The following is a 13,169-nucleotide window of genomic DNA, read 5'->3' on the forward strand; positions in this document are numbered from 1 at the left end:
TTCAGGCACAACTTCATAGTATGAAGTCTTTTATCAATATCCTCCAAATTTCAAATCATTGGAGTCATTACTTTCCAGGCATTCGTTTTTCCTAAATTAGAAGGTAAGTGGCGAGAAAAAAGTTGTGTGAATTGTGATCAGACATGTGTGGGTCTAGTTTCCCATGCCATAAATTAACAAAAGACGTTGTCAAAATGTTTGATAATGATTCTCTTCCTATTTCAAGCAAAAAGAATTGGGTTTCTAACTTCCAGCAGCGCAAATTGACCCACACACTCAGGTCAGGTCAATTGTCCACGTTTTTTTCCCTCTCCCTCACCTAACGTTACTGGGTGTCGCCTGCAAAGTAATGATCACACTAATTTGAATTTTGGTACATATTTATATAAGACTTTATACTTGACATCTATGCTTCGAAATCTGAGCTGTGCTTATTTTTTCTCGGTAAAGTCGGGGACTTATTGATAACCCCACGTACATGTATAAAGTCTTATATAAATGTGTACCAAAATTCAAATTATTGTGATCATCATGTTGCAGGCGACACCCAGTAACGTTAGGTAAGGGATAACGAAAAAAAAAGGTGGACAATTGATCTGCAACCTGAGGTGTGAGGTCAAATTGTCTGATCACACTTCACCCTTCTTTTTCTCCCCACTTACCTTCTAATTTAGAAAAAACGAATGCCTGGAAAGTAATGACTCCAATGATTTGTAATTTGGAGGATAATGATAAAAGACTTCATACTATGAAGTTGTGCCTGAAAATCTGAGTTGTGCTTGTTATTTCTTGGTGAGGCAAAGAACTTATTGAACCCCCCTCGTATGATTAATGTGTAGCCTCTACCAGGTTCCGCGGATCGCTTGGTCGTGGGTCGCATACTGACTCATACGGACGCCCCTAGCGCACTCTTGACTCGATCTATTTTTCCAATTTTATTTACTATTTGATCAGCGATCCGCGGAGCCGGGTAGAGGCTAGTCAATGTGCGCCCTGTACACAAGGTCACAGCAGGTAAATTTTATGGATGGCGCGACATTAATTTTCGTCCCATTTCAGAATAAAAACAATACATTTTTTTTCGTTTTCATTGATAGTCAACACCACGAGTAACTACCAAAATGGGCAAATAGTTTGTGTTGTAGCCTAATTATTGTACAACGTTTGTGGTGTCTATTTTTAAAATTTAGCCATCTTCTTTTTTTCACCCATCTAATAATTTTTGCAGTCTGCAGAGGATTTCATCCATAAAATTTCTACTGTGACCTAAACTAAAACAGCAATCGCTCACATTGTTACTTGTTTGGGGAGTGTCATTTCTGTCTGTGTGCCTATGTCTATGTTTCTAGACTTGGGTTTTGTATCTTTTACCATGCCAGGTTTCATGTTTGAATTTTGACGGGAAGATAGCTTTTGAAGAAATGAAGAAGAGTATAGACTTGGCCGCCTCGCTTGCTCTGGCTATTGAGAATTAGTCTTTTAACGCTCCTGATGAAATTTGAAACAAGATATTTCCTATTCATTGAAGAGCTGCGGGATTTGTAATCATAACTACGGGGGGAGGGGGGCATCCATTCATCATACCTCCAGACGTACCACCCAGAATACCACAGAACAGTCAGAAGCTGAGGGGTTACAACAATTACATTTATTAGGATTCCCAAAACTTGAACATCGAAACATCTAGGTTCTAGTCTGGTGGTGCCAATATCAGTCGTATTTGAGCTATCATCCAATCCTGTCTGATGTGACTAACGTCGATAAGAAAACCCTTTTTTTGTAGTAATAATCATATTATAAATAGTGACATTACTCATTTTTACATTAACATAACAACATTACTCGATGTCTACAATATCACATGTACCAGTTCATATGATTCCTGGTTTTTCAGAACGCTTTGCCTTTGCAAGATTGCTTTTAAATTATTCAACATCAAAAGAGCTCACTTCTGCATCTACAACACAGCATATGACACAATATCCATGATATTACAGTGAGCAGTTAATTATTCTTCTACATGTGAGACGTTTTGCTTCTGTGCCATTTTCGTATAGCAGAGTAGCGCTCAGTATAATCATTTCAAGGTTATATGAGCTCATATAACCGCCTTTATTACATATAACATCCTTGGTCACACCAACCACGCCTATGCTATATTTCACCCTGGGTGCTGGTACATGTAGCCTGACTAAAATCGCGCTCCTAGTGGCCGGCCTTATAGTATTGCCGCCGCCCTCGTCATTAACCCCAGCCAGCGAGAGATTGTGTAAACACAGGCTACTGGTACATGTAGTGTTAGGTGTTGATGTGTGTACTTATTAAGAACAGTAATATAGCTCGCATTGCCTTGTAGTCGATGCATGGATAATGGAACTGCATATCAAAATGAGAGTGTGAATGGGGGGGGGGGGGGGTCCGACAACGATTTACGCTGAATTCAGAAGAACGTTACCCCCTACGTATTACACTAAATCAAGGAAGGCAAGTAAACCGAATTCTGTCTCCTCGCTACGAATTACGTAGATAAGATGGTTTTCCCTACGAATTACGGGAAATAAAAATAGGCTGCCTACGCCTTACGGAAAAGAGCATGCAGACCCTCCAAATGCCGCACAGAACAGAATATTTGGTTTTCGTGCGCTGACTCCCCATGTATAATGCATATGCCTACACATACATAACGACGGCACAGATTTGTTGCTACAGTGTGTTTACAAGCAGTCACATGTTCCTTGGTAACGGTGCGGTTACACTCATAGCAGAGCGTCGTACGATGTTCTAAGGCAGCCATTTCGGCAACAAGACAGTTCAGGTTTGCACGACATACGTACGACTGTCCAAAGCGTCAGCTCAGTTGGCGATCGCGCGATGATCGCACGATGATTGTGTCTGGACTCTAAGCAAAGCCTACTGGTGATAGCCAGTGCCTTGACTCTCGCCTGTGTTTACACAAACTCTCGCTGGCTGGAAGTGCTAGAGGCGGTAACTGTCCGGCCGGCCGCTAGGAGCGCGATTAGTCAGGCTAACGCCTTGACGTGGCATGAATTGGCACTATATCATACTTAGCTTGCTTAATTACAACCCAGTCAGCTTAAACTCGGAACCAATCTGTTTGCTACAGCTCACAAGCATACATCGACCATGCAGGATGCCTCTGGATCAGAAGGTCGCGAGTTCAAATCCCAGGCAGATTATTGCGTGCTATAGTGTATTGGAAAGCGTTGTGCAATCGCATGATTAATCATGGTCTGCTGTTAATCACACGTCTGGCAAAGAACAGAGAAATATTCCCAGCAGCTACATGTATGCAAACAGTATTTCATACAGCGCTTATTCTCTTCATTGTGAAACCCATTTAAGTAATTAATTTCAAACTGCTTCTTCTACTAAATGACTCTCCTACAATTATCATTAATTAGTATCACATGACAGACAAGCTTGGCACCTCCAGTTTTGTTTTTCTGTCATTAATCACGTATTAACATTTTTCCCAGTTACATGTATTTACAACTGATCACAGTCAAACCAAGAAGGAGTATATTTAGGTGTGCCTGGATGGCAACTGTCTGTTACAAACTAGACAAGTGGTTGGTAATTTATTTTGATAATCAGGAAAACAGAATTAATCCATACAGTAAATCAAAAACTTATACATATTCATAGTTATCCTCCTTCGTGGTTTCCAGAATCCAATGTAATGAAATTACAAATTTTAGAGGACTCAAGAATAAGATGTTATTGTATACTAGTAACGCATAGATGCACAGATGCTGTTCTTAGAAAAGAAATCTTGGTACCACATTTAAACATAAGAAGAACAGCACCCAGGCCATATCATTCCAATATGCGATTTTGGTCGACGTAAAAATTACTTTTAGGAACCATAGATTCAATGAGACTTTGGCCTAAACAAAAAGATTTTTTAACTTTTTTTTTCTACCACGACTGAAACTTCCGTTAAATTTTTCAAATAGACGTTTAGACAGAATTGACAAAACGCAGAACATTTGTCAACCAACCTGAAGATAGCTTTCATAATGGCCAAAAAGAAATTGCATGAATGGAGCTGATTTCAAAAAGACTTGTACTAAATCAACAAGAGTTTAAAGATCTCATACCTCTGTAAAGTTTCTTGTTTGGTTTCAGTTCATTGATTATGCAGATTAGGTTTTGATTAACGTTAACATTAAAGATTAAAAAATATGCAAAAACAGACCAAAAATAACACCTCCACGTGATGTAGCGGCCACTATCATTGACCGATGACATGGAATGTCTGTCAGGGTTGATAAAGGACTATCTTTACCAACTCTGAACTTCAGTTCATGTCACTGTATAGTGAGGCGTGCCTACATGTAGCATACAGATATGGAAAATATGGAAATAAGGGCGAAATAGAAGTAGAAAGAAATTACACACACTAGAAAAAGTAACTCCAAACAAAGAAAAAAAGGAAAAGAAAGTGAAATAGAAAGAAAACAAGTCACCCATACCTGTCGAATGACAAGGTGTATACTATCACATTTAGAGATTATCAAGTTGACACATGTTGATGAATGATATTAATAAATAATCTTATAATCAGAATCGACTTTATTTTCCAGTGATTTCTTTTGTTACATGTATCTTTAAAAAAAAGTCTTGTAACCAATATGGAAATATATTGGAAAGTCAAATGATATTCAGCTTCAGAATTTTTTAGACTACACTCTTTGTTTCCGCATCAATTTCTTACAAATGATAATAATACCAGAAGCTGTAATTTTTTTTCAATTTGTTACAAAATGTTTTTCTCTTGTATATTGGTATTTTCAAAACATTGATTTTGCTACTTTTGGAGTGCCTGATCTTCATGAATGAAATACAAGTGTTTACCAGACCAGTCTAAAGAAAAGAGGTACCTGTGCCTACATTTGTGGACCTCTTAGCAGTTCACTTTATTTTTGCTAATCTTTTGATGGAATTTGGTTGAAATATTGGTTGAAAAAAACAAAACATGAAACCATCTTTTTGAGGGGAGGGTGGATAGCCAAAACTCACTTAACTGATGCCGGCGACCAGGACAAATTTCCTTCATCTTTATTCACTGACCAATTCCGTCAGTTGGTGCCGGTTCATAGCTGTTTGTCTCGGGGGGCTCGGGGGTGTCATTTATTGCCTCCCTACGGTCGTTCTGACCGTAGGTAGCTGCCGGAGACCTGTCAGCACTGGGCGCAGGGGAGGGGCAGATGTAACTGCTTCCCCGACCGGTGGCGGCATTGCCACGGCGGCGGTCATCATAGATGGCGGACTGAGTACCTGTCTCACTATTGGGCAATGCAGCAGGCTCGTAGCTATTGGCCACAGGGGACTCTTTTGTGGAGTCGCTAGGGTCATGCTGGTCATATGTTTTGGGCTGGGTACGCTCTTGGTCAGTGGCCAGGGCAGGGGCGTTGTAGCAAGGTGCCTTGCGGGAACCCTGAGCGACCTCTCTAGGGTCATTCTGGTCATAAGTGCTGGACAGGGTACGCTCTTGGTCAGTGGCCAGGGCAGGGGCGTTGTAGCAAGGAGCCTTACGGGAACCCTGAGCGGCCTCCCTAGGGTCGCGCTGGTCATAAGCGCTGGACAGGGTACGCTGTTGGTCAGTGGCCAGGGCCGGGGAGTTGTAGCAAGGTGCCTTGCGGGACCCCTGAGCGGCTCTGACATCCTGTTGGTAGGCAGAGGACTGGGTGGCGCCCGGGTTGGGGAGAATGGACGGGTGCTGGTAGCATGTTGGACCCGACTTACCACCTTTGGAATCATTGCGACCATAGGATGCCACGACGGCCCCTTCCCTGTTTGGTTTCTGACGAGGGCGCTCAGCGCTGTAGGGGTGGGACTGCACGGGGTGTGTCTGCGCGCGGGCGCGGCCTGCGTACGCTGCGCAAAGCTTCGCCAGCCCGTACGGGACGATTTCTGATTGGGAAGAATAGGCTTTGCACAGATCGGGGTGGTCAGCGAAACCAGCCTCAGCATAAGGGCTGATGACTGATTCTGTATCTTTCAAGCTTTCGTGATCCTCGAAACGACCCTCAGCGTACGGACTGATCACTGAATCATCTTCAAGAGGCCACACGGAGCAGGCAATGATCTGATTACCAGCACGAGATGGGCCAGCGTCATTACCCGGGGCTTTGCGCCTGAGCCTTCGCCTGATGCAGTTGGCACACATCCAAACACCTACCGCAGCAAATGGGGACAACAGGCCAATAGCTGCCCACACGATGTACCACGTTAGATCGTCAGAGCCATCATCGCTCGCGCTGATGGACAGTGGTGTGGTGCTGCTGCCGGTGGGCAACGGTGTTGTGCTGAAGCCGGTGGTGAATGGTGTCGTGTTTATGAGTGGGAGCTCTGTGGCTTGGGGTGTTATGCCAGAGTGTGCGCGCTCACTCGCCATGAAGACGGCAGTGTGGGAGCCAGTTTCCGAAGAGGCAGTGCAAGTGGTGTTCCCAAAGGACAAGGGCTGAGCTGTCTCAATCCAAACGGTGAAGCTGGACTTCCCCATGTAGTTATAACACAGGCTGTGATTTCCAGATTCCCCCAAAAGGCTATCACATTTCACCCAGCCCTCAGCCTTCAGGTCGGTCACCACTCGCACTGTTAGATTGCCTGTCGGCAGACTAGCGTGTGTGGTCGTGTTTGTGTCGTACGTTATGTCGACTGAGTGTTGTGTGTCGTTGGGGAATGTGCAGGACACCTGGGGCAATTGCTCCCAATACACGCTGCCAGCGGCTGTGTACACGTACGCAGCATTGTATTCGACGTTCAAGACCTCCACCAATGGTGGCGGGCAGCGCAGGGTGCCGCTGGGAGGCACAGGCGCGGAGAGGGTTCGCATCAGCGCCGAGGCAGGACAGCCTGCTGCCGAGTACACCCTTACTGCCGACTTGAAAGGCTGTTTGAACTTCGGGTACTTTCCCGAGGATTCGTACAACCAATCATTGGCACAGGTACAGCGCGGTGGGTTATCCAGTGCCATACGCTTCCACCGAGTAAGCACTCTCCCTTCCAGCGCAATGGCGGCAATACCATTTCCGCGCACGAAGAGCCAACTAGTAGCTGGTGACTGGAACCAAAGGCCAGACAGGAAGGTCAGCCTATTTCCCGCTAGGTTTACGTGAGACAACTTCGTGTTTGAGTGGAACGCGCCGGCAGCGATGTGGGAGATTCTGTTACCCTCCAGAATCAGGACTTCCAGCCGCTCAAGACCGTGGAACATGCCCGCGCCGATCGCTCGCAGCTTGTTCTCAGCGGCGCGGACATGTTCTACGGACGTGACCGCCTGCAAGGTCCTGGGCGCTACGTTAGAGATACGATTGGCACTTACGTCAAACCACCGCGGCTGCATTCCCAGGAACGTGTCAGGCGACAGCGTCAGGATCTGGTTGTCCACCAGGATGAGGAAGGACAAGCTGGGCAACCCACCAAAGCAGCCATCCTGCGGCAGGACAACATGTGATACAGTATTGAATTAAAAACGATGCATGGCAAAGCGAGTTAAAGTTGCCCATACATTAGAACAAGGTGATCAACCTCCCCGACCCGGCGCCCATCTCCGCTTCTATGCCCTGGGCCACACATAGGTGCAAGGACAACAGGGGCAGTTGTGTTAAGCTTCTACAGTGACTCCTTCTCTTAGCAGACAAATAACTATGTACCGTTTTTAAGAGTCTTTGGTATGACCTGGCTACAGCATCCAGTTTTTCTTGGTGGTAAAATTAAGGAGTTGAAAATCGGAATACGATATGTAAAAAAAATTCCCGGGGTTAAATCTCACCTCCAGATGTGTCAAGTTGTTCTCCAACAGCAACAGGTGCTTGAGACCGTCCATCCCAGCAAACGTGCTGTTCCTCAGAGTCTGGACATTGCTCCGCCAGATGACCAGGGTAGACACCTGTGGCAACTCAGCAAACGCCCCTCCCTCTATCTCCGTTAGGTTACAACCCACAAACCACAGCCTACAATCGCTACCACAGGGGATCTGAGAGAGGAGGTCTACCTTTTTAGGGTCAAGCTTACCGACGTCGTTGTCGACGATCATGATGCTGGTCCTGTCTGGCGGGGGAGGGGGGTTCTGAGCGGGACCCCCCTGGGTAGGCATTGTTTCATTTGAGCAGACATGACAGGACTGGAACGCCTGAAACAAAGTGATGGTTTGGAAGGGACCTGTGTAGCTGGTTGCTTCATTCGGGTATTTGGTCCACTTGTACCGGTACGCTCCGATGTCATACCGGTACTCATGACCATCCCTTGAGCTGTCCCCCACACCACACTTTGCCACGGACACCTAACGGCAGCTCTGCCAGCCACCGGCGTCCACACCCGGCACTAGCAGCTGCATAAGCAGCAACAAGGAGACTTCCTTCATCAGCTTTATCGCCATGATAAAACTTCAACACGTACCCCACGGTTAATAGCAATGAGCTATAAAACAAGGCTATATTACAGCATTTCCCTTATTACCAAAGGAAACGTCAACAATCAAAGGATTTTCCAAAGGCGTTACCGCACCTGTAGGGCAACCGGCCTGGGCAGCTCAGAAACCAGCCGTGCTCTCCGCTGTGGCGCAGCAGCGCTCTGGCCGACCTGATCACGCAGTTTGCGGTTCCGACTTGATTAAGTCTTCGTTATTTTCAGAGCTTTGGCGTTGTGTAGCAACAGAAGCATTCTTCCACCAAATATATTCACGAGCTGCATGCTTTACCGAGTTGGTTCGTATTAGTCTGAATCATTGAAACGCGCAACGTGTCAAAGTGAAACCTAGTACGTAAACATACAAGTCTTTGATCAAAATGTGCATAATCATAGCACCTACCCTGTCAAAGGTGGTCGTTTCTTCAACATGGGGTTAAATTGTAGTCTTAAGTTAAGATAAAAGGCATTTAAAGCTTCCCTTGTTGACAGGATATATAATTGGTTAACACCAGTCTACGTCATATACGACTTCTTTGCCTGTAGTGGTGTAACAGTCTGGCGGAGACGAGTATGGGCCTAGCTAAAAACCTAAACAAGCAGTTTCTTGTCGCTTTCATCAATTATCCTCTTTAAACGATTTTGAAAAAACACCCCTGCAATTCAAGAACAAACTGCTGGGGCCCGAAATCTACATCTTTCTTACCTCACATCAGTAGCTTTCTGCCACCAAAAAATAAATCAAGACCATAGCATGTCCACGACAAAGGATACAAAAAAACGTAAATTCTGCTGCGGTGCTAATGATAGCCAACAGGACAACCAAATTGATTTTGCGCCTTGCATTTGTCTTCCCAAGACCTACCAACAAACCAAATATTTTCGCAATCCATACAGCATTGCCTCTACTGTTATGCAATGAAAGCATACCCGGAAAACACAAAGGGACCAAAATATACCTCCCTTTTCCAGGAGGTAACAGTCATGCAGGTAACAATTTCAACAAGGAATAATGGTAATATGACTGACTTGCCATTTACCTCACGATTGAGACAGACCGAAGCCATCTCTAGGATAATTTAATGGTTCACATTGTTCACAGTCAAACAAGGTTTCAATTCTGTCAAGTCTAAGAGAAATCAAAGTATGCGGAAGTAAAGGTTCATAACTGAATACTGATGCTGCGTGACGAGTCCGGGAGAGTCCCTAGCCTCCTCACCGGCCTCTCTGGGGCATTGGCGTAAGTTGTTGGGGATAGGAAAGGGAGTGGGGGGTACAAGCTTCCCGGCGTATATTCCTTTCCCGGCATTTTTCCTTTCCCGGCATTTTTCCTTTCCCGGCGTATTCCCAGTTAAAAATCATGAATGACTCCTTGAATGTTGCACTGAACGTTTAACTGCGATCCCTTCCAGTCAGTGTGCAAGTTTAGGGTTCTGCATCAATAGTATGACTCCTTCTGTGCTAGATAAACGCTTGCAATGAATCCATGCATATTTTCTTACCTAATATCCTGTGTGTTGTGTCCGAGCAGATTCCCTCCCGTTGCCCGGGCAACCCGAGGCCTTCAACGTGAGTGAGACGGAGACCGAGCTGCAGTGGCCGCCTCTCGCCAGAAGCTCCCCTGTCCAACACGACCCCATCGACGGGTACTTTGTGGAGGTGCGCAAGTCTGGAGAGCAGCAGTGGAGGGCCTCGACGAGACCTTGCAAACTGACCAAGTGCAAGGTCAAGGGCTTGCTTCCGGACACGGCCTACTACTTCCGGGTCAAATCCGCCCGAGGGTCGAGTGAGAGCGGCGCGAGCGAGACGTCTCATGCCGTGGTCACACCTCGTGCGACAGGTGGGTGCATGCTTGGAGATTTCATCGGTAACAAAGTTTCAAACTCGTGTTAAAAGTTTCTAACAGAGTCCTTATACCCCTGTCACATTATCCACGACCTTCGGGCGTATCGATAGAAGATCGGCCATATTTAAGACCGACAGAAAGTTGCGCGTTAAGTTTCACCTGAAAACCGTCACACATAAGCCATACTTTGTACTTTGTACAATTGTTGTGCAATAAAGTGATCATTATTAGCGAGGCTCGGGCGATTGCCGCAGAATCGTCGTCCGATCGATTTTCGCCAAATGTGACAGGGGTATTATCACGAATCACGTAATTATGGGTAACGCATGAGACAGGCGTTGCCATAGCAACGCGTATTGGGCACGTTCGCGCTGCTTTGTCACTACTATGACAATGACTCGCTTGCCCCCTAGCATTACCCACAGTTCTCTATTTAATTCCAATCATGAAAATCAATGCGGAATATTATGAACAGTCTGATTCTTAGATATGTGACAAATGTTAGTCGGCGTTGATGAATGAACAAAATACAAGTTGTAATATTACGACACTCATATGTGAGATGTACAAACAGGTGGCGTTTTATACTGCTTTTTCCGAATGCTTTCGTTTCTGTTTCTACCTTAGAAGATTATTAGATGAAAAATATCTAACCCTGTCCCATTTCTGCTTTTATCTGGTTCATTCACGATCAAGCCGGTGGCGATCGGCCAAAATTCAAAGTGTAGCTTTTTCATCACAATTATTATATATTAAGAATGTGCCTAACAACGTTTTGTTATTCCAGACGACAACTGGAAGGAGAGGTTGCGACAGACCCTGGCCAGCGCGGCCGCCCAGCACACCGAGCCCTGCCCGTTCTGTAACCTCCCCAAGACGGACTCGGAGGACGGCAGGCCACAAGCGGTGGTAAGCTAGCCAGAGTCTATTCCTAGACGCCGTGCGTGTGTTTGTTGCCATCGTTTACACTTGTTTGAAATCTTTGTATCTATTTGTAAAGTACATTACAAGGTTTCCGAGGATTTCAAAATTAATTTTGTTTACATCATTATTCTAGCTTTATTTTTTACCTACAATCTGTATATTTTACAATTGTAAATAAAACGTTAAAACGTACGCGTGTGAAACGAAGAAAAGTGGAATATCAAGTTTTATGGGTTATCGGTTTTCCTGATCCCATCACGCTCCTAGCGGTACCTCTTCGTACTGATCGGTTCTCTTACAGGAAAGAGACCGTTACAGCCCTGATTATGATTGATTTATAGTAACATTTTATGCCACGCAAACATGGTTAACGCGAAAAATGGTTCTTGAATTAAAAAGAAAAAGAGTACTTAGGATGTACATTGAATTGCTGGTATGGTGTTACATTCCAAATGGAAGTAACGTTAACTGTTGAAAAATACAATCAGAACGCTTTTTCTAGGCTTGAAAAATTTGTATCATTTCTGAACTCTGATGAAGATAGATCGCTGAATTTATACCCGAAACATGTTTTTCATTCACAAGGTGCGACCGATTCAAAATGGCGGAGCAGATTTGGTGGACGATGACGTCATCATCTGCGTGTGTGACTGCGACTCCATATCGGTGACGTCATCTTCCCGGGGCAGCAGCCGGCGCGGCAGCGAGGACTCTAAACTTTGTGTTGTCATGTAATGATGTGACGTCACGTTGCCTTATATGGGGCGACCTAGGCTGTAGGGCATTCATCACTTGCAACGTCTGACAAGGGCAGATCCAAGACAAATTAACGTCCGTGCCGTGAGAAAAAAATGTAAAGCTCAAAGACAATAAAGTATAGTGAATCCTGACACTATAGTAGGATTGCCGAAAAGGTAAATGATCGTGTATATTTTGAAAACGGTGTCTCGAGGGAAATGATTTCTAAAATAATACAAAGTTAATGAGCATCTAGAAATCGGGTGTTTCTGAAAAGGTGTATAGTTAATATATGTATGTGTAACAAATAGCTCGATGTTGTTATTTATTCAGATCTTGTATCTATCAAAATACTAGTAGTACAGACATTAATAGTTGTTTTGTCTAAGATGTCTTGATTTACCACATTTGAAGATTACATACATGAGAGTGTGTTCGCATGCATGTAAACTCAGCACAAAAAGTTTGGAATATCAACTTCGGTTGATCATATTTTTGCTGTTTCTGCATCAATTTCAATATATTATATATCAATAGAAAGCTTGTATGATTTTCTTTCCAATGGTATGAAACTCATTATCATTGTTAACTCACGGAACATACACTAGGCCTGCTAACGTGAGTGGGTCACGAAAAAAAAGTGCCCAAATCCCCCCGTTTTGTCAAAACTGTATCGTCCGGTTGTTATGGCCGCGGGTGACAATGATTCAATCAATCCCTTTTTCACCTAACGTTTGGTATACAGAACATCCAAGTTTCTTTTTAGCATATCTGAAGAGAGTATCTTATGAGTGTAAATTCATGGAATGAGCACCAGACCTGCTTACGTACAGGGGGTCCTAAAGATAAAGTGCCGAAATTACCCCACTAAAGTCAATCACTCCATGCTGCTCATTTTCTTCCGTCGGTATTGACTTGTGAATAAAGGCAAGTTGAATAAACAGGACATGTCAATCAAAGCTACTGCTACTCTTTATTCAAGCAAAAAATCTAAACCATGGCAAGAGGTGATCAATCGAGTGCTAGCCATAAGCCATAGGAAGGCTATTCCCTAAGACTGTACTCCAGCATCCAATGGTCCTTTCTTTGTGTGGACTGGTGTTGTAATCTTGCAGAATGGCATTTGGTCCAATATTGAAGAGGTAGGATATTGTTACTGGATGGAGGATGGTGTCCCTATATCTCACCACATTGAAGGTGCCTGGAATGATGACGAGTCTTGTTT

The 13,169-nt window shown here is 44.5% G+C and overlaps 1 protein-coding gene across 4 annotated transcripts in view; it reads left to right on the forward strand.

Annotated features, from left to right (window-relative positions):
- Positions 1-12,465, forward strand: part of LOC118416090 (titin-like) — a 38,363-nt gene extending 25,898 nt beyond the window's left edge. For all 4 annotated transcript variants that reach the window (XM_035821148.1, XM_035821150.1, XM_035821151.1 and 1 more), the window contains 3 exons: positions 9,968-10,276; positions 11,070-11,191; positions 11,792-12,465. In XM_035821148.1, coding sequence (XP_035677041.1) covers positions 9,968-10,276; positions 11,070-11,191; positions 11,792-11,941 — 581 coding nt within the window. In that variant the 3' untranslated portion in view covers positions 11,942-12,465. The remainder of the gene's footprint in view (positions 1-9,967; positions 10,277-11,069; positions 11,192-11,791) is intronic.
- The last annotated feature ends 704 nt before the right edge of the window (positions 12,466-13,169 follow it).

This window comes from Branchiostoma floridae, chromosome 5 (assembly GCF_000003815.2).
Source record: "Branchiostoma floridae strain S238N-H82 chromosome 5, Bfl_VNyyK, whole genome shotgun sequence".
Lineage (NCBI taxonomy): Eukaryota > Metazoa > Chordata > Leptocardii > Amphioxiformes > Branchiostomatidae > Branchiostoma > Branchiostoma floridae.